Here is a 21,333-nt window from a genome sequence, read left to right as displayed (position 1 = left end):
TGAAGTGTTTGGGCTTTTATGTCTCTCCCCTCTGCCGCTCTGAAGTTTGGGTTGCTTGGGTTTGTTTTTTCGCTGTTTTTGTTTTTTACTCAAACCATGTTTTGTTCTTTAGTGACAGGACTCACTTCTCCTCCATGAAACTCACAAATGATAACAGCCAGCATCTGAGTGCTTGTTCTGTGAGACAGACTTTAAAAAAAGAACAAAAAGATTTGTGAATGTGTTCAGGTTGCTGCGGCCTCTGCTGCGTGGCCTCCTCTCGCTGTGGTGGTTCGGGGCTGCTCTGGTGGCGGTGCGCCGGTCTCATTGCACTGGCTCCTCTTCTTGCCAAGCACAGGCTCTTGGTGCCCACGCTTCAGTAGCTGTGGTGGGTTGGCTGTTTTTGCAGCACAGGAGCTGAGTTGTCCCCTGGCACGTGGGATCTTCCTGGGCCAGGGATCTATCCCGTGTCCCCCGCATTGGCAGGTGGATTCTTTACCGCTGAGCCACCAGGGAAGCCAAGCCAGGCATTTTATATGCTGAGACTTTTGAGATCTCATGTAATAGTCTCAATCCTCCTGGAAGATAACCTAAATCCCATCTTACAGATGGGGAAACCAAGGTGTGCAGAGTTCAGCCATGCTTCCTAGGAGTGGGACTGCAGATTCCAGCAGAAATGATTGTTAGTGGTGACAGACAGGAATTAAATAACAGTGAAGGGTATTGTGTTAAAAAAAAAGCAATCCTATTTTAAAATGTTTGATTCATTTAAATGCCTCAAGAGGATCCTGGTCAGTGTAATGCTAGCTTATCTCTAAGAAAGAGAAAGCAGGGCCAAGAATCTTTAGCAGAATCTTGGGTTTTCAGTTCTCCTCTATTCAGGGCAGACCATACTACTTACCCATTATAGCAATGATAGGTGATTACTTTAAAAATCAATTTAAGCTTTCTTTTTAAAATGAAGTTTCCAGAAACTGATATAACATGCCAAATCAACTAAACTTCAATAAAAATAATAAGTAAATAATGAAGGTTGACTTAACCTACATGGCAAAAATCTTCAGGGCAGTGTAAAAGCAGCTGTGGTTTGGGTACGTCCTGGCTTTATCCCCTGGTGGGGTGTCTGTGCCACCATGCTGCCCACTCTGGGGGCTTGGCCCCCATGAGGCTGCTCAGCTGTCCAGGAAGAGACTAAACAGTTCTCTCCAGCTCACTCACTGGCTGAACAAATATCCAGGCCTTGGGCCAGACGAAGGCCCAGGTGCTGGGTTTGATTTTAGCGACAGCATAGGAAATGGCACTGCCATCCTGGCTTCCTGGAGATGAACACCCAGCCTGGGAGAGCTAAGGAAGCCAGACACTCGCTCCTGATGCTCCTGTATCTATCTGAAGGGGAGCAGAGACTCTGAGCAGCTTGCTTGATTTGCATATGTAAATGACAAGCATATTTAAGCATCACCAGGCCCACCAGCTGTACAGCATTACCATGAGCCTTGTTGCCAGCTCTGAGCACCGACCTGTGGTACCCCACATGCTCAGAGGGATAGAGCCGTGGCAGACACTACCAGTTAAACTCTGGTAGCGGCTCACCCACCCTCTCTTGCTAATAAAAGCCCGGAGGTTTAGACATCTGGCCAGCAGGATAAAAACTGCCTTTCCCAGCCTCTCCTGCAGCCAAGCACGGTCATATGGTTAGGTCTGGTCCATAGGATGGAAAAGTGCTGTGACTTCTAAGGCTTGTCCTTCAAAGAAAGAAGCTTGTGCCTCCCACCCTGACTGTGCTGGCTGGAATGGAGCAGCTCTGTGTGACTCTGAGGCAAAGGTCAAGGCATGGGGGGCATGGCAAGTGGCTGGAAGGGGCTGGCTTCCTGACACTTAGGAAGCCACCATCTTACCTGGCCTGCCCCACCTATCTTCAGATTTTATATGCAAGAAATAAACTACTCTCTTGCTTAAACCCACATTTTTTTTTTTTCCATTTGCTCATTTTAGAAAACTTGATTTACAAAGAAAGCCAGACTAGAATAATGATGCCACATGTACACTGAACCCAGGGCTTCAGTCGTTGAATGGTTAACAACTTCCAGCCAACCTGATTTTTTCTGTACCTGTCCATCCACTTCCCCGACTCCTAAATTCCTTGGAAGCAAATTCCAGACATCTGTTTCATTTAGGAACATTTCAGTTTGCGTATCTAAAAGACAAGGACTTTTAATACCCTGACCGTATTTAAATTTTTATAACAATTCCTTAATTAAGCAACAGATATCAAGTCAGTGTTCCCAGGCCTAGTTGTCTCCTAACTGCACACTTTAAAAACTGCTTGCCCTGGGGTCCCAATAAGGTCTCACACTCCAGTGGATAGATCTTTAAATCACCTTTATCCTAAAGGCTGTCCCCACGGAGGGACACTTCTCGTTCTTTTTTTTTTAATTATTCCTCTTGGAGTGTATTTGTTGAAGAGACTGGATTGTTTGTCCTTTAGAGTTTGCCAGAGTCTAAATTCTGCCGATGGCAGCCCCTACTGCTGTGTATCAAGTTCCTCTGTTCTCTCAGCCTCCTGAAAATTGGCAGTTGGATCTTTTCTTTTTCAATTCCTTTCTGTTTATTTGAACATGTTCAAAAGTAGAAAAATAAACATTTCTTCTGCAGCTCCATCAATAAGGGGTGAGAGAAGGTCACAAGGGAGGATTGGGGCTTATGAATAAAGAGGGTCAGGGTCCCAGACGGGGTAGGGCTGGGTCCAGGTCTCCAGACGTGCACGTCTCCACTGGCAGCTACCTCTCAGGTCCTTATAAGGAGACTGAAGGGGTTGAAAGGGACAGAGGCCTCGAGGCAGCCTTGGGACCCCTTGGGCCTCCTGGAGATGCAGCCAGTGGTGCAGGCGGCCCCCGGGGCAGGAGTCCCGCCCTGGGCCGAGCCAGGATGCAAGCCTGGCGCTCCGGGCAGACGTGGCGCGGCACGTGCAACAGCTGGTCATGGACAACCCCCAGGGACAAGTGGGCCACGGCCCTCACGACCTTCAGCATCAGGACTAGCTCCCCCTCCAGGCCACAAGGCGCTCCACACCTGCAGCCGCCTCAGGTCCTGGGTCTCGGGGAAGAGGCAAGAGCTGCAGCTCCCGTTCTTCAGCGAGAGTGACTCTGCCAAGGCATGCTTGGCGCTCTTGAAGCCCTCCGGCTCCCGTGGCAACAGGGAAGGGAACCAGCCCCCGTGGCAGCCCATCCCCGCCACGGTGGGCTTGGATGTGGGGACAGGGCCTGTTCTGGCCAGGTCCAGCCAGGTCCAGCCTCACGATCACCAACACCAGGACCCAAGCTGCAGCCACGGCTAAATCCCAATGGCTTGTCTGGCCCCAGGGCTCTGCTTTCAGCCAGGTGCATGGGGCAAGCCCAGCTGATGTGTGTCAAGTGAAAAGGCAAAGGGAAACAGGAAATCTCCACTTGGACTACAGAGGGGTGAGTGCGTGAGGCCAGGCGCCCAGCCAGGTGAGCCGGCCTGTGCCAGGAACGAATGAGAGGCTGAGATTCAGCTGCAGAAGAGAACTTTGTTTCTGAGAAGACCCCGCGGCAGGAGAGATTCCGGGTTAGGACTCCTGGGTAATGCCTTTAGCTCACTGACTTTGGGGAGCCCCGAAGGAGGCTGACGCAGGTGGAAGGATGGGAAACTGACTCAAGACTCTCACGTTGGGGCAGGGACATAGAGGGGGTGGGTAAGACTGCCTGAGCGGCAGAGAAGGGGCATCCTTTGAAGGTGCAGAAGTTTTAAAGTCCGCTGTGGCCCTCTTTTCTACTGCTACTTTTGTTACCTATGCTTTTGGCATTAAATCCAAGAAATTGCTGCCAAATCCAGCGTCGTGAAACTTCTGTTTTCTTCTAGGAACTGTTTTTCAGTTTCAGACTAAAACTAAATTTGGATCTTTAATCCATTTTCGGTTTTGTGTATGCTGTAAGGGAAGGGTCTAGCTTCATTCGTCTGCATTTGGATGTCCAGTCTTCCCGGTACCCGTTTGTGGAGACAGTCCTTCCCCCACTGAGTGGTCTTGGCATCCTTGTGGAAGATCTTCGGATCACATGCGGAAGGGCTTCGTTCCGGCCTCTCTGTTCTGTTGGTCTCTGTGTCTGTCTCTATGCCAGTACCACACTGTTTTGATTACTGTAGCTTTGTATGTATTGTGTTTTGAAATCAGGAAGTGTAAGCCCTCCAGAGTTTCTGTTGTTCTTCAAGATCGTTTTGGCTAATCGGGGTCCCTTGAGATCCCATTTAAATTTTAGGAACTTTTTTCCCCATCTGTGCAAAAATGCCATTGGGGTTTTGATAGGGATTACATTGAATTAGTAGATTGTTTTGGATAGTATGGACACTTTAAATGATAGTCAGTCTTCCAACTTGTGAACACAGGATGTCCTTAATTTGTGTCTTCTTCCATTTCTTTTAGCAGTGTTTTGTAGTTTTTGGTGTACACGTTCTTCACTGCCTTGGTTAGATTTACTCCTAAATATTTTATTCTTTTTGATGCTATTGTAAGTGGAATTATGTTTGTAATTTCCTCTTCAGATTGCTCATTATTTGAGTACAGAATAATGAATCATAGAGAATAATGTGTTGATTTTGTATCCTGCAACTAATTCTTATATTAGTTCTAACAGGTGTGTGTATGTGTGTAAAATTTTTAGGGTTTTCTACATGTAAGATCATGTCATCTGAGAACGGATATAATTTTACTTCTTTCCTTCCAATTTGAATGCCTTTTATTTTTTTCCGGCCAAACTGCTCTGGCTAAGATTATCAGAACAATGTTCAATAGAAGAGGGAAGAGAGGGCATCCTGGCCTCTTCTAGAGGAAAAACTTTCAGTCTTTCACCACTGAGCATGAAGTTAGCTGTGGCATACGTGTTTTGGTATATGGCTTTTATTATGTTGAGATAGTTTCCTTTCATTCCTAGTTTTTTTTTTTTTTTTTTTTACCATGAAGGTGTGTTGAATTTTGCCGCATACTTCTTATGCGTTAATTGCAATGACCATGTGGCCTTGTCCTTCATCCTATGTGCTCTATCACCTGGTAGCTGACTTTTTTTTTTCTTTTCAGTAGTTGACTTTTGAGGCTTGCTCATTTGTGAGTTGGGTTTTTTGTTGTTGTAAGAACACTTCATAGATGTTGTCTTTTTTTGTCAGGAGGCACATGGCGTCGAGTTCTGTCCCTTTGGGATATGAATAGCCTTTAAGGCTGTTACTCAGTACTTAGATTGGTTATTTAACTGGAGACTGCAAAATGGAGATATTCCAATTGTAGTCTTAATCCTTTGGCAACTGGAATACTTCTATAAAAAGAAACTTTTCTATGGTGCTGTGAATCCCTACCCGGGACAAAACTGTATAAAACTGAATACATGGGCACACACACACAGGAGAGCATGTCAAACTGATGTAATTGGAGCAAGGTCCATTTTACCAGTTGTGCCAAAGTCAGTTTCCCGGTTGTGATATCCCCCTATAGCTGTGCAAGAGGTCACCTCTGAGAGAAACTGGCTGCAGGGTACATGGAAGCTTTTGTACTATTTTTGCAACTTCCTATAAATCTAGGACTTCAAAAAAGTTAAAAAGAAACTTCCCTCATCAACTATTTTGCTACTAGTGATATAGTTTAAGAAAAGCAGGATAGATGTTTACTTCTTTCCCTTTATTTTTACTTAGAATAATGAGCTGATGCCTTAGAATCCCCTAATGGTGACTGTGATTCTTTTTAAACTTATTTTGTATTGGGGTATAGCCGATTAACAATGCTGTGATAGTTTCGCTTCAGAACACTGAAGGGAGTCAGCTGAACATATAACATGTATTCACTCTCCTCTAAATCCCAGTGACTGATTTTTAAAAAGTATTACTCTGAACTCATTGATTTCAGTATATCTTAAGTATTTCAACCCACTCCATTATTAATGTTATCGACTTTCAAGTCCCATCTTTGCTCAGTGGGAACCTCCTCAGGCTGGCTCCCAAGTCCTTTTGACCTGACCCTGAAACCCCACTTGCTTCCTCACCATCTGTTATAATGGGGCTCCAGGTTCTCCTTATACGTTTCCTGCCCAAGTCCTGGAATTGGAGGTTTCTCCAAAGAGCCCTGGGTCCTCTCCCTGTGAGATGATGTAAAACCCAACCCAAACAGCATCAGAACGTGTACTGTCTCCTGCCGCGAGCTCCGCAGGGAGGTCAGTTCCAGGACCGGACAGAGGCGTTAAGGACCGGGCCGGCTTCCTGCTCAGCAGGTGGGCAAGGCCGTGCCTCGTGTTAGAGTTGCCGCGCAGGTCCACTGCATCCGCACGGGATGGGAGACAAAGGCCAGACAGTGGGAGGAGGGCACTTCCCTGCTGTGAGTGACTGTTTTCAAGTGTGAGGAAACAGCTGGAAATTCCCTAAGATGTTGCTTTCCTCTCCTGCCAGGACTGGGTCAGAGGCCCGTTGCTCAGCCTTCTCAGGTGAGACAGCGGAATGACCAGGAATGGCTTTACCTCCGCTCGGCTCCTCTGGGTGTCTTGTGCTGGTCACGGGGCCTTCAGCTCTGTGCGTGACCCTCCCCTGCAGCTTTCCCGCCTCTCAAGGAAAACCCTTCTTCCCTTGCGTGCTCCCCTTCACCTTGTTCAGTTCAGTCACTCAGTTGTGTCCGGCTCTTTGGGACCCCATGGACTCCAGCAGGCCTGCCTGTCCATAACCAACTCCCAGAGTTTGCTCAAACTCATGTCCATCGAGTCGGTGACACCATCCAACCATCTCATCCTCTGTCGTCCCCTTCTCCTCCCGCCTTCAATCTTTCCCAGCATCAGGGTCTTTTCCAATGAGTCAGCTCTTCGCATCAGGTGGCCAAAGTATTGGAGTTTCAGCTTCAGTATCAGTCCTTCCAATGAATATTCAGGACTGATTTCCTTTAGGATTGCATAGTTGGATCTTCTTGCAGTCCAAGAGACTCTCAAGAGTCCTCCCCAACACCACAGTTCAAAAGCATCCGCGTCACCCCAAGTGCTTTTCCTGGACAATGAGAAGGTTGAAATGTGACTGACGACACCCGGCTTCCCCGGGTGCCACTCTGGCTCCCCTCACCCTGACTCTGGGGCTCTGTTCCAGGCTGACTGGGCTCAGCAAACTCCACTTCCCAGCCTCCGCCCAGCCACCAGGGCCTGGAAGAGCCTGCTTCCTATCTGCCAGAGTTCCCACCACTCCTGGGCCCACTGGCATCACCGTCGCGCAGTTTCACTAGGCGGGAGAACCCCTTCTCTGAGCCCAGTCTCTGTCACAGGGGGACGGGAGCTGAGGGGCATGGGCGCTCCCCCCAACCCTGCTCCCAACCAAGTTTCCCGCTGACACTGGCAGGCGTTGATCGGCCACACGGTTGGCAGTTCAGGAACCAGAAGGGGCGAGCATGTGATAGATGCTTTCTCCGCAGCCTCCTTTGAGGCCGGGGCGGGAGAGGTGGGGTAGCAGCGGGAGGCATTGCAGGGTCGAGGGGGCCCGAGAGGTCCAGTCCTGGCCTCCCGCCGGAAGGCTGGTCCTGGGGTCAGGACTCTCTCGCCTGGTTCTGTTTATCTCACATGTGTTTTCTGTTTGCACCTGTGACCAAAGGCTTCCCAGATGGCTCAGTGGTAAAGAATCCACCTGCCAGTGCAGGAGACTCAGGAAGCACAGGTTCCATCCCTAGGGTGGGAAGATTCCCTGGAGAAGGAGATGGCCACCCACTCCAGTCTCCTTGCCTGGAGCATCCCATGGACGGAGGGGCCTGACGGGCTACAGTCTATCGCGTCACTAAGAGTCAGCACACACGCACAGCCTGTCACCATAAGCAGCTTAGGATGCCTTTTGGAAGTACGAGAGGGTAAAAGCAAAGTGAGCCTCAAGACTTCCCACTGAGCAAACATTGCCCCCACCGTCCACCCAACGCTTGCAGCCGTGTGGGCTCAGAGCCTGGTTTCAGCCAGGCAAAGGCCCACCAGGGGCTGGCCTGCAACCCCAGGGGCCCCCGGTGAGGATGTGTCCCTTGCATCCATGCGAAAGCACTCGTGGGCTGGCTGGAGGCTGGGCGGGGCCTGAGCCCTTCCCACAGAGAGACTCTACGCTTAGGCCACTCAAGATGGTTGCTCTCTTGCTCTGGGTACATCTCCTGTTCGACCAGCCCCTGCTTTCCTCACATGACTGTCCAGTTCTCTTAGTTACAGGGCTTAATCAGATCCTGGTAACTGAGCCCACCTGACATCAATCCCCGCCCCGCCCCCACCTATAAAAGGTAGCCGCCTCCTCCCTGGGGTACTGAAGGCCGCTGCTGTGTTCTGCCCACCAGCTGCCGTACACACGGTAGGGTATCGCTCCACCTTGTGTATCGACCCCTTGTGTACGATCCCTCCATCTGCCAAACCATTACACCTTCCCTGGTGGCTCAGACGGTAAAGAATCCGCCTGCAGTGGGAGACCTGGGTTCGATCCCTGGGTTGGGAAGATCTTCTGGAGAAGGGATGGGCAACCCACTCCAGGGTTCTTGCCTGGAGAACCCCATGGACAGAGGAGCCTGGTGGGCTACAGGCCATGGGATCACTAAGAATCGGACACGACTGAGCGACCCCCACACACAGCAAACCACTGGTGTCTCTGCTGCTGCCTCTGGGCGATGGTCTCAAGGCTCGTGGGCCTGTAGGGTGCAGCCCCACAGAGACAGAGGCAGGAATTGGGCCCCCAGAGCCCACGCTCCTGCCCATCACCCTCCACGTTCTGCACCCACCTCTGGCCTAGAGAGCCGAGCCACGTTGGCAGAGCTGGGCCTAGGGACGCAAGACCCCTGCCTTTGCAAAGCCATGGAACACAAACACAGACAGTGGTTCAGGTTCAGCAGCTTTTGTCTTTATTTCTAAAGAAGCATCCAGTGACATTACTGTTTTCCATCCACTTCTGAACTCTTAAAGAGCCCAATGAGACGAGGCAGTGGCTCCAGCGCAGCAGCCGCAGGCCCCTCCACCTGACTCCCCCCTCCCCAACCCGCAGCCCCACCAAGAGCAGCAAATCATTCCTCAGAGACCAGGACAGGGAGTGCCTGGGGGAGGACAGAGAAACAAGGCTGGCCTCCCCACGGTCCTAGCAAAACAGAGTGCTTTAAAAAGCCTTCATTTTTACAAAGAAAACCACTCAAAAAAATACAAGATTCTGATTAACCTTGAACACACCAAGTTTTGCAGGAGCTGTACTGGAGAAAACGTTCTACATTCCCAAGTGGCGCAGTGGCAAAGAATCCACCTGGCAAATGTAGGAGACTCATGAGACGCAGGTTTGATCCATGGGTGGGGAGATCCCCTGGAGGAGGAAATGGCACCCCACTCCAGTATTCTTGCGCGGGAAATTCCACGGACAGAGGAACCCTGGAGGCTACAGTCCATGGGGTGGCAAAGAATCGGACATGGCTGAGCACACACGTTAACACACACGTTCACACACACAGCCACACACCTCGAGGAGGCCCAGCGAGTAAGGCGCCTTCTCAGCTCCGCAGAGCAGGGCTGGGCCCGGAGAAGCGGCTCTCACGCATGGCTGGCCAGCTCCTTGGATGGGCCCGCAGCGCCGGCAGGCAGCCTTTCCCTTCCAACCACCAAGCTGCACGCTCCCCGTCAGCCCCAAGGACCCAGGGGCCCGTGGCTGTTTTCCAACCACTCAGCTTTCTCCCCCAGAAGCCGGGACGCTCCCGCAGAGCAGCTGGGAGAAGTCCTGCTTCCGGGTAGGAAGCGCCACGCGTTCTGTTTCCCGCCAGGATTAGGGACCATGTCATCTGGGGTGAGCATCGGTGACGTGGGGTGGGCTGGGGCCATTAGAAACTCTGCCTTCGCCTGTCGCACAGGGCAAGACGGTGAAGTCCCTGCAGGTCTGGCTCCACTTGTAAGAGAGACGGCGGGAGCCTGAGCGGCAGGGAGCTGCCTGCTCCTCCTCAGCCTTCGCTCTGACGGCGGTGTTGCCATTTGACACATATTGTCTGGGGCTTTGGAGACCGGGCGGTGTTTCCATTTGACACATATTGTCTGGGGCTTTGGAGACCGGGCTCCCGGTACAACAGCTGCTTAATGATCCTGGCTGCTCCATCGGGAACCTTTCAGATTTGGTTTCCTACCCACCACCCAGCAGGAGACACACACGTCTGCGTCCCGGAGCCAGTGAACGGGGAAGCCGAGAAGGTGCTCTTTTTGGCATTTAAAGTCTAACTGACAGCCAGTCACTGCTGAGAGTCCTCCTCACGCCAGACTTGGGGACCAGCTCCAAGGCCAGACCCACCCTCAGCCAGGCCTGTGCCTTGCACCGCCCCCAGCCCGCCCCACCCTGGCTCTTCTCAATAAAGCAGAACGATCCTGACTGTGGCCTACCCGCTTCGGGCTCTGCCAAATGTGTGGGCCCCTGGGGGCGTGTGGACCTGAGACCTCATGAGGCCACCTCTGACGCGGGCTCCAAGGAAAAGGCGCCCCACTCAGCGATTTTTCCACTTGCCACTGCACACAAGGAGTCTGTCTACAGGCAAATGAGGCTAACCTGGTGGGGGGGGGGGGTGCAGGGGCTGCCGGGGCCCCGCCAGCACCCTAGTCTGAAGAGGTGGCTTGCCTGGGGGTGGGGGGCCCTTTGGCTGGCCCCTGGGCCGAGGGTCTGAGCCCCAGATGATGGGACTGAGCCACCTTCCGCCTGGCCTTGCGCCAGCCCAGCCCAAACTTGACCTCTGGGGGCCCAGGAAAAGCCAGCTTCTTCCCCTGGAAGGCCTCACGCCCCAAACCTCCAAGTACGGTTGTTCCCAGGGCTCCTACAACCACAGGGCTGCTCAAGGGGCCTTCGGGTGTGGGCTCACTGCTGCAGGACGCCCCAAGACAGCCTGTCCTCAGAGCTCACTGGCGGACTACCTTCCCCAGAGGCACTCACGCACCGCAGCCTTCGCCTCTCTCTAAAGTCATTACCTTCTCTGTGTCCTACAGATCTCCTGTCCCATGGCCTGGACCTGAAAGGAAGTACGTAGGAAGTTATAGTTATGCTGGGCTTTAAAAAATCTTCTAGGCATTTACTGCCCCAAACAACAGAACTATTAGGAACGGGAAAGACAAAGTCAAAGTCGCTCAGTTGTGTCTGGCTCTTTGCGACCCCATGGACTATACTATACATGCAGTCCCTGGACTTCTCCAGGCCAGAATACTGGAATGGGTAGCCTGTTCCTCTCTCCCAACGGATCTTCCCAACCCAGGGATCGAACCCAGGTCTCCCCCACTGCAGGTGGATTCGTTACCAGCTGAGCCACCAGGGAAGCCCCAGGAACGGTAAAGGGAGACAGCAGTTTTTGATTCTCAGGCAATGACAGGTGAAAGAAGTCCACCAGAAAAACCTCTCCACCGGCTCTGGCCTATGCAAAGGTGAACGGGCCCCAGCTGAGGAACGCGGGTTCCCTGCATCCTGGCGGACTGCTCTCCCACACTGCAAAACCTCGACTCGGCCAGCAGAGTGCAGCAGAGGCTCACGGAAGACCCAGGCTGGTGCCGTCCAGACCAGGAAAGGTTCCTCGGCAAGCACCTCCAGACAGCCAAACCCCAGACACCTTCCACCAAGCCCCTCATGTGCTTCTCTACTTAATGTCCTTCTCAGGTCTCAGCTAAAACTGGGAGGCCAGGTGAGACTTGGTGACAAGGGCACAATGAACTGAAAAGAACCTGTTTCCATTATCTATGAACTCACAGCCAAAAAATATTCTTTTCTGGCAGGCTATTGAATTTACAATGTAACTTACACCTCAAGATCTGAGGGGTGGGGGGAGCAAGTTACTGATGAACTGAAGAATGAGAGGACAATCTGGTCTCTGAGCCCTGCTGCCCTCCCCCAACCCCACGAATGGACAAAGGTCTCCTCCGCTTGATCTTTTAGTTTTCCACTAAAAAGAAACCGGAAATGATGGAGACCGGAATCAAGCCTGGCATTAATTTTCCAGTGGGGAGATTAGGTGAAGTAAAATAATCCTATTTGGCTCAAATTATGAGGTTAACGTGGGACGTGACAAAAGGAAGTGATCACCTTTTAGCAATCAAGTACAGATTTACTTTTCATGCACAAAAAGGAAGCCACGGGCTGCCTGCCTGGCTTCACACCTATACTTTGGGGAAAGGGAAGGGGTGAAGGCAGGGGTCCGGCCTTGCATGCAGGGCACGTGAGTCCTTAAAGGCCCTGAGGTCCGTCCCTCCTCACACCCGAAGCCACCCTGCCTGGGGCGGAAAAGACGGAGACAGCTCGGCTGCCAGCCCAAGATCCACGCTGGCCCACCGGGTCCCCAGCAGAGCCAGGGATGGGCTCGTGATGAATTACACCACCCCAGGGGGTGCCGAGTTCCGAGGCTCCAGCTGGGACCCTGAGCCACATACAGAAATTGCCGTTGGCCTAGGGATGCACAGAGCAAGCAGGGAGAGAGAAGTGTTCAAGGGCCGGTGAGGCGAGTGGACGCGGGCAAGTCAGTAACTCGAGTCATCTGGTCATGATGGGCAGCTCACCCCTTGAGATGGCCCAGGGGCTGGACCACGGTTCTGTGTGTGTGAGAGCGAGCCAGCGAGCGAGCCGTGGAAGGGCCCTGTGAGTAAGTCCGGGTGAGGAGCGGATGCACCCGGCTCCCGGCTACGGGAGTCCCGGGAGGGGCGGCAGGGAGGACCCAAGACGGCAGAGAACAGGGAGCAGGAAAGAAGAGATGCTGATGAGCTGACGGCGCAGCGGGTGAACCGCGGGCAGAGCCCAGGGAAAGGGGCCTGGGCAAACAAGGACCACTGAATGAGGAATCAGGTCAGGGAGGTACTGCTAGGCTCTCACCGCTCCGTCAAAGAGCATGAATTTAAACTGAATTCAGACAGCAGCTGCTTGCTGGCCCGCATAAACCCCGCGCCTCCAGGTTGCCCCTCCAGAGGGCGCTCTGACCCCGCAGAGAGGCTCACTCACACCCCCAAACCAGGGCTGCAGCTTCCAACAGGGCTCCAGGGTCTGTGCCCGCGCGGTTCCAGTGTAAACATTCACAGCATTCCCAGAGAAGGCGGGAGCCGCCTGCCGCCCGGGGAGACAGCCTGTGAGGTGCCAGTCGGAGGTAAAACAAAAAAGGCCTCTTGGTTTCTCTCACGGAGCGCAAGCAACATCACGAAGGGGTGGGCGAGGGTCCGAGGGTTTTGAGCCTGCCGCTTGGATGAGAACTGCTGCTGAAGAAGCCAGCGGCACAGTGATGAGGAGCAGCAAGTGGCGGCCGGCATGCGGCCCCGTGGGTCCCGATGCCCACCCGGCAGGGAAGGGCTCCGTGATGAAGGCAGCGGCCAGGGACGGCGGCGACTGCGCACCGCGCTCTCGGGCACCTCACCGGACAGATGGCTGCTCCCTGGCTCCGGAAGCAGCAGCAAAGATCTACCTGCACGGGGGCCCTCCGGTCTGCGGTCAGGCCCAGTAAGGAGCGGGGAGGGGGGCACTGCAGGGCAGCCGGCCGGCCCCCAGGGTCTGCGGAGTCCCGGGCTGGGACGACCCTGGCCCGGGTGTCACCCTCCTGTCCGCCCTGAAGAGCGGAGAGCTGCCCGTGCGCGCGCCTTGCGGGGGTCCATCCCGGGCGTCCTGGGCATCGCTCGGTCACAGCAGCTCCTGCTCGTCGTCCTCCGAGCCCGAGGGGCCCTGGCGCACCTCTTCATACCACTTGTTCGTCAGCGTTTTCATCTGGATGCGCCCGTGGTGGAGGTCCTGGGGCGGGAGACGGGGCAAGCCCTTGTCAGGGGGTCAGGGTCAGGCTCAGGGGCAAGGCAGGGAGGGACAGCTGCTTTGTGCCTTGTGGGAGGAGACGGCAGGCAGGGCGCCGGGGCGACTTCAAAGTGTTAACTAAGGGCAGGCTGAGATTTTTCTTTGTGGGCAGGAGGTAAGGGTCTCAGAACAGGAGGCGGAGGCAGGATGGCGCGATGTTAAAAAAAAAAACCCGGCCTCCGCAATCAAACACACCTGGGCTCTGCTCTCAGCTCTGCCCCGCACTGGCTGTGTGACCCTAGGACGGGGACTCCACCTCTCTGGGCCTCAGCCTCCCTGGCTATCAGGTGAGACAGCTCACTGCGTCTGCCTCGTGGGCTGGTGGGGCAGCCCACCACCCACGCACCGCGCTCCCGGAAATGACGCCATCATGGAGAACGCCTGCCTCCCACTGAGAGCTCACGTGCTGAAGGCACCCTGACGCTGCAGGAGGAAGGCGCGGCTCAGTACCAGAGCGGAGCCGCCGCTGGGGCAACCTCAGCCCCGGCCTGCACGGGCAGGTGACCGTTTCAGCAGAGCAGACCCAAGCTGGCCCAGACGGGCATCACTCCCGGTCACCCAGAGGCCAGTGGTGCCCGGAGGGGTGGATGGAGCGGGAGCCCTGAGCCTCGGGCCACAGCAGGGCTGAGATTCCTCAGCCAGGTTTGGAAGCTGATCAATATACCAAATCTACCATCCAGGGAAACCAAACTGTCAACAAGCCTATTATTATTAAACTAGCACTAAGTAAGGCAGCAGAGGAGAGACAGCAGATGCCCAGCCCCACAAGCGTATCCAGCCCTCAAGCCTGGGAAGGAGAAAAAGCTGAGTGGGAGGACACCCCCAACCCACCCTGCCTTCTTGCCCACCCTGCTCCGGTCCCTGGCCTGCATCCCACCTCCTGGGTCAGCCGCCGCGTGAAGAAAGGGTTCAGGTACTTGGCGTCCAGCCACAGGAAACCTTTGAGGTCCTGCCGTCTGATGTAGTGGGCCTCGTACTCTTCCTCCGTGAGCTCCGACAAGTGCTCCGACTCAACGGTGTTGCCCTGCGGGGGGAGCGGAGGCAGCCCAGGAGGCGTCAGCTGACCCTGCTGGGAAGCCCGCACACCACCCAGCCTAGCTCGAAGGCCTGCGCCCCGGGCCCCTGGGTCTCCAACCCTAACTGCAGCAGCCATGGGCCTCCTGGGAGCTCAAAGGGTGGCAGGAAGGTGTGCAGGAACACGGTGGACACCCGGGGAAGTCAGATGGTGACTAAGTCAGCAGCTCGGGGCTGGGGCTCAGCCTGTAAGTTCTCTGGCTGCTTGCCGTGTGCAGTCAGGACAGGGAGCCGTTCTGGGCTGTCTCTGTACCAGTGAACTGAACAAGGAGGTGGCTTTTGTTGCTTTTTGCCTGCAGTGGCCCACTGTGGGGAGTTTGCTGGTGAAGTGGAGAGAGGGCAGAAGGAACAATCCTGATGGGACCTGGAGAGGGAGGCGCAGAAGGACCACCGACCCTCTGCAGGGGCCACCAAAGGCAGTTTTGCACCCTTGCCCCCAAGCACAGTGCCCCCCAGGCATAGGAGGTGGGAGAGAGGGAGGGCGCAGTGCTTCTCACACTGGGGCCACCGCCAGAGTCGCCTGGAACTTCGGGAGCCTAGAACACAGCGCCCACTAGGCCCTCCTGCAGCTCCTGACTCAGCAGGGCTAGGACGGGACCCAAGAGTTTGCATTTCTAATGAGCTCCCGCTGATGCGGCTGGTCCAGGAACCCCCACCTTGAAGACTTGCGGTGGCAAGTGTGGTTAAGAGTCTGTGGGACCTCAGCTGTGCTCTGGTCTCTGTGTGCCTCAGTGCTCTCATCTGCAAAGTGGGGCTCACGAATGGTGACCACCTGCTTCCTGCAGGTTATCAGGGAGACTCGAGGCAGGCCAAGCAAAGCATAGGCACCGCAGGAAACAAGCCCCTCGCGACAGCTGCTTCCCCTCCGAGCACACATCCTGGTTCTATTTGAGCTGGGCTTGGCCAAATGCGGCTGCAGTTCCTGGCAATGGGTTAGAAATGCAAATTCTTTGGGACCCCGCCCCAGACCCGCAAGACCCTGGAGCCCTCCACCAATTATGACCCCCGCTGAAAGGTCTGAGAACCTACACGTAGGCTTTGGTTAAAAGCAGACAAGACAGTGGTGGAGGGGGTGGGGGCGAAGGGCTGCTGAGAGCGCGGGGCACTCATGAGCCCGAGGTCACCTGAAGGTGCTGCCTGGCACAGCCCTGGCTGTAGAGGCCCTGGGCAGAGCCTGGAGGCCAAGGTTCCCCCAGACTGGACTAGACTTTGCGAAGTGACAAGTGGGCACATCGTTTCCCCATCTTCTGGCTGAGGACTTCTGTGCCTTCCATGACTAAGTCAAGTTACTGACGGCCTGGGATAAGCGAACTAGAAAATGCTGCGTTTCTGGAAATGTGTGTGCAGAGCAGAGGGCGGTGCAGGAAGGCCCGACTCCCCCCAAACCCCGCACCAGGGCTCTGCACCCAGGCTGAGGGCAACACAGGCAGGAAAGACACCATCTCAGTGACTCCAGGCACAGGGGCTTGGAGGAGGCAGAAGCGAGCAGGGGTCCGGGGGCCTTGGGCTCACTGCAACTTGCCCTGAGCACCCCCAGCCCCAAATTAGGACCTCTCCTGTCCTGGGCAGACTGCCTGCTCATCTGATCCTCCCAACTACTGTGAGAGCCTTTCTCCTCTCACGCCCCAACAGGAGGCTCTACTAAATGCTGGGGAGTGAGGTGATTTTGTCATTTGGTGACCTTGAAACCACCCTCCAGTCCTGGCCGAGGGGGTGGGGTGGTTACTGGCAGGGGTGGAGGGGGGGCGCTACTGGGAGGCCCTGAGAGGGGGTTCACGTCTGGCTGCAACCTACACATCACCACCTGCGGGGTTTCCATGAGGCTGGCAGACAACCCACCCCAAAGAGCCAGGTTTCAGACCCTGAGTCCAACCTCCTCCTTGGCTTGGGAAGCTGATGTGTACACAGCTCGAGTGTGCGTGTGCCATGCGCGCACGTGCACCCTGAGAGCGTGTCTCGCCCCCGCGTTCCCACCCCCGCCGTCGCCACCTGGCCCGCCCGGCACTGACCATCTTCTCGGTCTTGCTGAGGTTGACGTCCTTGCGGCCCCTGCGGCGCGCCTTGGCGCCCTCGATGTCCACGAGGCGGATGAGCGGCATGGTGCTGCCGCCCAGCAGCAGGATGGTGAAGAGCACGATGACAATGGTGGTGGTGCCGATGAGCTGCCGCTTCTCCATGGGCTCCAGGTCCAGGTGGAGGCTCAGGGCGTAGGGGATGGCGCCCCGCAGGCCTGGGCGACAGGGAAGGAACAAAGGGGTCGGGGGGCGCCATGATTCTCGGGGGCTCTGGGTCCAGCCCGGCACCGCGGCCGCTTGGACACTCTCCCGCACCCACCGGAGCGCGCAGCCTCAGCCCGTGCGGCGCGGGGCGGCGAGGAGATGGGGCACAAACACGGGGCCTGGGAGACGCTCCCCTCCGCCCCCGCTTCCCACGGCGGGCGGGTGGCGGGGCCTGGTGAGGGGTCCTGTCCCGGCCGCCAGGTGCATCGTGGTGGGGATTCATCCCGCCTGGCACTCACGCTGGTACAGACGAGCCCTCCCTGCGGTGGGGGGTGGGGGGGACGCTGCGCTCCGTGGGCGCAACCTCATCGGAGCTCCACAGGAAGCCCTCAGAGCTGGTCCTGTCACGCTCACGGCACACAGAAGAGGGCCCGGGGCTGCGAAGGAGATGTCCTCCCAGAGCCCGTGCCCCACGGGCAACAGCCCAGGATGCCATCCAGCGCCTGCTGGGCCCGAGGATGCTGCGCCTCCGCGCAGGGAACCGCGGGGGAGCCTCCCCCTGATTTCCTGCTTTGGTCCCCAGGAGGCTGCTGGCTGGACTGGGGCATGAATGCGCTGAGAAATGGCAAGTTCTCACTAGAAAGTTCCTGGTGCCCAAGAGGGAACAGGAGCTCCCTCAGTGACTGGGAGCAGAGACACCAAAGAAGGACTCAAGGGAGGGTGAGGGCCCTAAGGAGCAGGGCGGGGAGGAGAGGGAGGGCAGAGCATAGGGACAGGATCTGACCCAGATGGGTGGCTGGCGCATCACAGTGCGATCTGGGCCGGCTGCTGCAGCCTGGACCTGACATGGGGGCACAGCAGAGAGGAGCAAAGGGTGGATCTCAGAGAGACACGGGGAGTGGAAGCAGCAGGTCCCAGGAGAGGGAAAGTGTAGCTGACCAGGGAAGGGCCCGGAGGATGCCCAGTGGGCCGGGCACGTGGTCAGGAGTCTGGCTCTTGGGCTCAGCCCAGCCCCGCCTGTCCCCGCAGCCTCCCAGGCCCGGCCAAGGAACCAGACGCGGCAGGGCCTGCCCTGACGGTGGCTGAGGATGAAGCGCCTTGGCACAGAACACCATGTGCACACAGCAAACCGAGGGAGCCACACCTCTGCTATAAAACAAGTTATTGTCTCCTGTGGAAGAAAGGGGGCTGCTGGTAAACAAGCAGGCTGGGCAGGAAGGTAGGTTCAGTCCTAGACAAGGAGCTCACAAGGGCTCCATGACACCCAAGGAGGATGTAGACACTGTGGTCTGGATCAGAGGAAAGGCCGGGTCAGAGGAACCAGCTTGGGGAGGGTGGCAATTTGAGACCACAGGACAGGTGGGCTTGTGAGGGCTCAAGAGATGAGGCGGGTCTGAGAGAGAGTCCTGGCGGGGGCCAATGTGACTGAGGTGCTGGTGCAGGAAGAGGGGAGACCCCTGGGGAGAGGAAGGAGCCCAGGGAAGAGGGGAAGCGGGGAGCCTCAGCCACCGCAGGCTGGGGAGGAAGGAGCCCCAGACTGAGAAGGTCTGGACGGCCTCAGAATGCCTAGAACCAGAATGCCTCCCAGTTTAAACCACCCCCACATCCCCTAGAGGTCTCTCTCCACGCGTCCCTACCCCCAAAGAGCTCACATAACTGGAAAATGCCTCTTACATTTCTTAGATTTTTTTTTTATGGGGGGATTTTGAAGACCTTGGATCAATTAACTCCCTTACAATTTTTTTTCCCCCTCACTGGCAAAAAAGATTTAAGAAAAAAGTATCCTTCACTATCTACACATAAATATACAACTACCTGCATGTCCTCCACACACACACACTTTAAACAAGATCTTTTGAAAAAGAAATCTTCAAGGAATGTACAGATATGCTGTTGGACAGAAAACAGCCTATAAAGCATATTGCTATACCCTGAACCCACAAAGAAATAAGTAAATTAAAAAGTGTCTACAGATCCAGTGCTTTAGGAGCCAGATTTATTTATCCCTCCTTTACTAAAGGGGAATGAGACTGAATGGTGGCCGAAATGGTCAAATAAATTATCAGAACTTAGTGACTGAATAAAAAAAAATCCAAATCTAGCCTGTAGTACAAAAAGGTTTGAACTTTAACCTTTTAATTTTGAGCTCCTAGACTTCCTGGGTGGTTCAGTGGTTAAGAATCCACCTGCCAATGCAGGAGACCTGAGTTTTGATCCCAGGTCCCGGAAGATCCTACATGCCAGGCCTAAAGCCTGCGCTCAGCAACAAGAGACACCACCATAATGAGAAGCCCTCACGCCGCAACTAGAGAAAGCCCGTGAGCAGCAACAAAGACCCAGTGTGGTCAAAACATAAATACATAAATAATAAAGTTAACTTCAAAGTATTTGAGCCCCTTGTCCCTTCAGCCTGGACAGCGTGCAGGCAGAGTGACGCCATGCACAGCCTGTGCTGCTGCCCCTGGGACAGGGGGGTGGGCAAATCCCGGCCCTGCCCCCCGGGGGCCCCTTGGAATAGGGGGTGGAGGGGGGTGGGCAAACCCCGGCCCTGCCCCTCGGAACGGGGGTGGAGGGGGGTGGGCAAACCCCGGCCCTGCCCCCCGGGGCCCCTCGGAACAGGGGGTGGAGGGGGGTGGGCAAACTCCGGCCCTGCCCCCCGGGGCCCCTCAGAACAGGGGGTGGTGGGGGCCCTGCCCCCCAGGCTGCTCGACGTCCAGCAAGCCCTCTGCCCTTAGATCTGGGTCTCCCCATCTGTGGGGCAGACACACTCCCCTGCTGGCAGCGCTGTGGAGAGGGGCGCGGCCCGTGAAGGGTCTTGCGTGGATTTTGAGGGCTGATGAGGCCCCCTCAGTTTGGAAGGGCTCCAGGGACAGCTGCGTCCACTCTCCAAAAGGCCAGTTTGTGCCTTAATGACACGGTCTCCTCCATGGCTCACTTGAGACTGGACTTACCGCTGAACCACATGATGAACATCATCTTCGGGGTGATTTTATGATCACGGAAGAAATTCAGGAGGTAGGAGAGGGGGAAAATGTTCACGGCTCTGCCAAACAGCACAAGCACCTGCCAACAGCAACAGATGAAGTCTTACATGGAAACCTCCGGTTCTTCAAGCTTATCGAGGTGCACACACCTGCTAACACCCCCGTGATAAAGGCAGCATCCCTTTGTCATCAAAGACATGAACTCGGTGCTAGGCAGAGACGCGGGGATGCCAGTTTCTACGTGTGGCAAGGATTAAAGCTCTGGATGTTATGTGTCTACTGTGAGAAAGAGGACTAACAAGGTATCAATGATGGCTTCAGCAACGCCAAGAGGGATTCATTTAAGGGCCACCTGGCTCCTCTGAAGGTGCCTGGCTGTGGGATGGGCTAGCTCTGGGGAGACAGACAAGGTGTTCCTGCCTCTCCCATCGGGGCCCCACTCCTCAGGGAAAGGAGGGAAGATGGCCTACCCATGCCCGTAAATGCTGCTCACTGAGCACAAGGAATATGCAGGTAGGTTCTAACAGGAGGTCACATACACCCTGCCAGATCCTAGCCATCTCCAAAGGCAGGTCAATTTTAACAAAATATAGCATTATGTAAAGTCCAAACCTTATCTAAGTGGCTTTTTAGAACTACTTATTAATTATCTTTTCTTCTCTTCATCCTGGTTCTCACTACCACTAACTTGAACAGAACAATATAGCCATAAGCTATATTATGGGGAGTCTAAGTTTGTCCTTTTAACCAGCATGAATTGAGGGTGCTTTGGACTGTGTGTCCTGGAAAGTCAAGTTAACATTAATTGCCCCCAATCACCTAACACTTATATGCCAGACAATGTTCTAAGCATTTTATATGCATTATCTCGTTCAATTTCCATCCTTCCGAAGGTCTTATGAGATAGATATTACTGTCTCTGTTTTAGAGACAAGGAAACCGAGACAGAGAGGTTAAGTATGAAGTGACTGGTCTAAGCTGACACAGGCAGGAAGTGGTGGAGCCAGGTCCCCCGAGCCTGGCTCAGTCCCCAGTGCCCACGCCCTTGACCGCTGAGTGAGCCTAAGGTGTTCCATCTGAGTGGCACAGGCCGCATCCAGGGGCGGCAGGGCCAGACTGACCAGGTGCTGGGGGGAAACTGAGTCACCATCCCAGGCACCCCCTTCGTTTTTCTTTCCCTCCTGGCCCATGGCTGAGATCGCCATGTCCCTGTTTCACCCTCTGAGGGCGAGTCCTCCACCCCCAGGTCTGTGTTCCAGGTGTGACCAAACTGGCCTCTTCCA

General features: G+C 55.1%; 1 protein-coding gene and 1 pseudogene across 2 annotated transcripts in view; both read right to left on the bottom strand.

The window, feature by feature from the left end:
* Positions 1–2,763: 2,763 nt before the first annotated feature.
* On the bottom strand, positions 2,764–3,680 carry LOC128058112 (interferon lambda-1-like; annotated as a pseudogene).
* Positions 3,681–12,037: 8,357 nt separating this feature from the next.
* SLC9A8 (solute carrier family 9 member A8) overlaps positions 12,038–21,333 on the bottom strand; it is a 71,296-nt gene continuing 62,000 nt past the window's right edge. For both annotated transcript variants that reach the window (XM_052650530.1, XM_052650531.1), the window contains 4 exons: positions 20,018–20,129; positions 16,857–17,077; positions 14,651–14,797; positions 12,038–13,716 (listed from right to left, as the gene is read on the bottom strand). In XM_052650530.1, the coding sequence (XP_052506490.1) occupies positions 13,609–13,716; positions 14,651–14,797; positions 16,857–17,077; positions 20,018–20,129 (588 nt within the window). In that variant the 3' untranslated portion in view covers positions 12,038–13,608. The remainder of the gene's footprint in view (positions 13,717–14,650; positions 14,798–16,856; positions 17,078–20,017; positions 20,130–21,333) is intronic.

This window comes from Budorcas taxicolor, chromosome 13 (assembly GCF_023091745.1).
Source record: "Budorcas taxicolor isolate Tak-1 chromosome 13, Takin1.1, whole genome shotgun sequence".
NCBI classification, from domain to species: domain Eukaryota; kingdom Metazoa; phylum Chordata; class Mammalia; order Artiodactyla; family Bovidae; genus Budorcas; species Budorcas taxicolor.
Note: the sequence above shows the minus strand (reverse complement) of the source record. Positions and strands in the feature narration are given on the sequence as shown.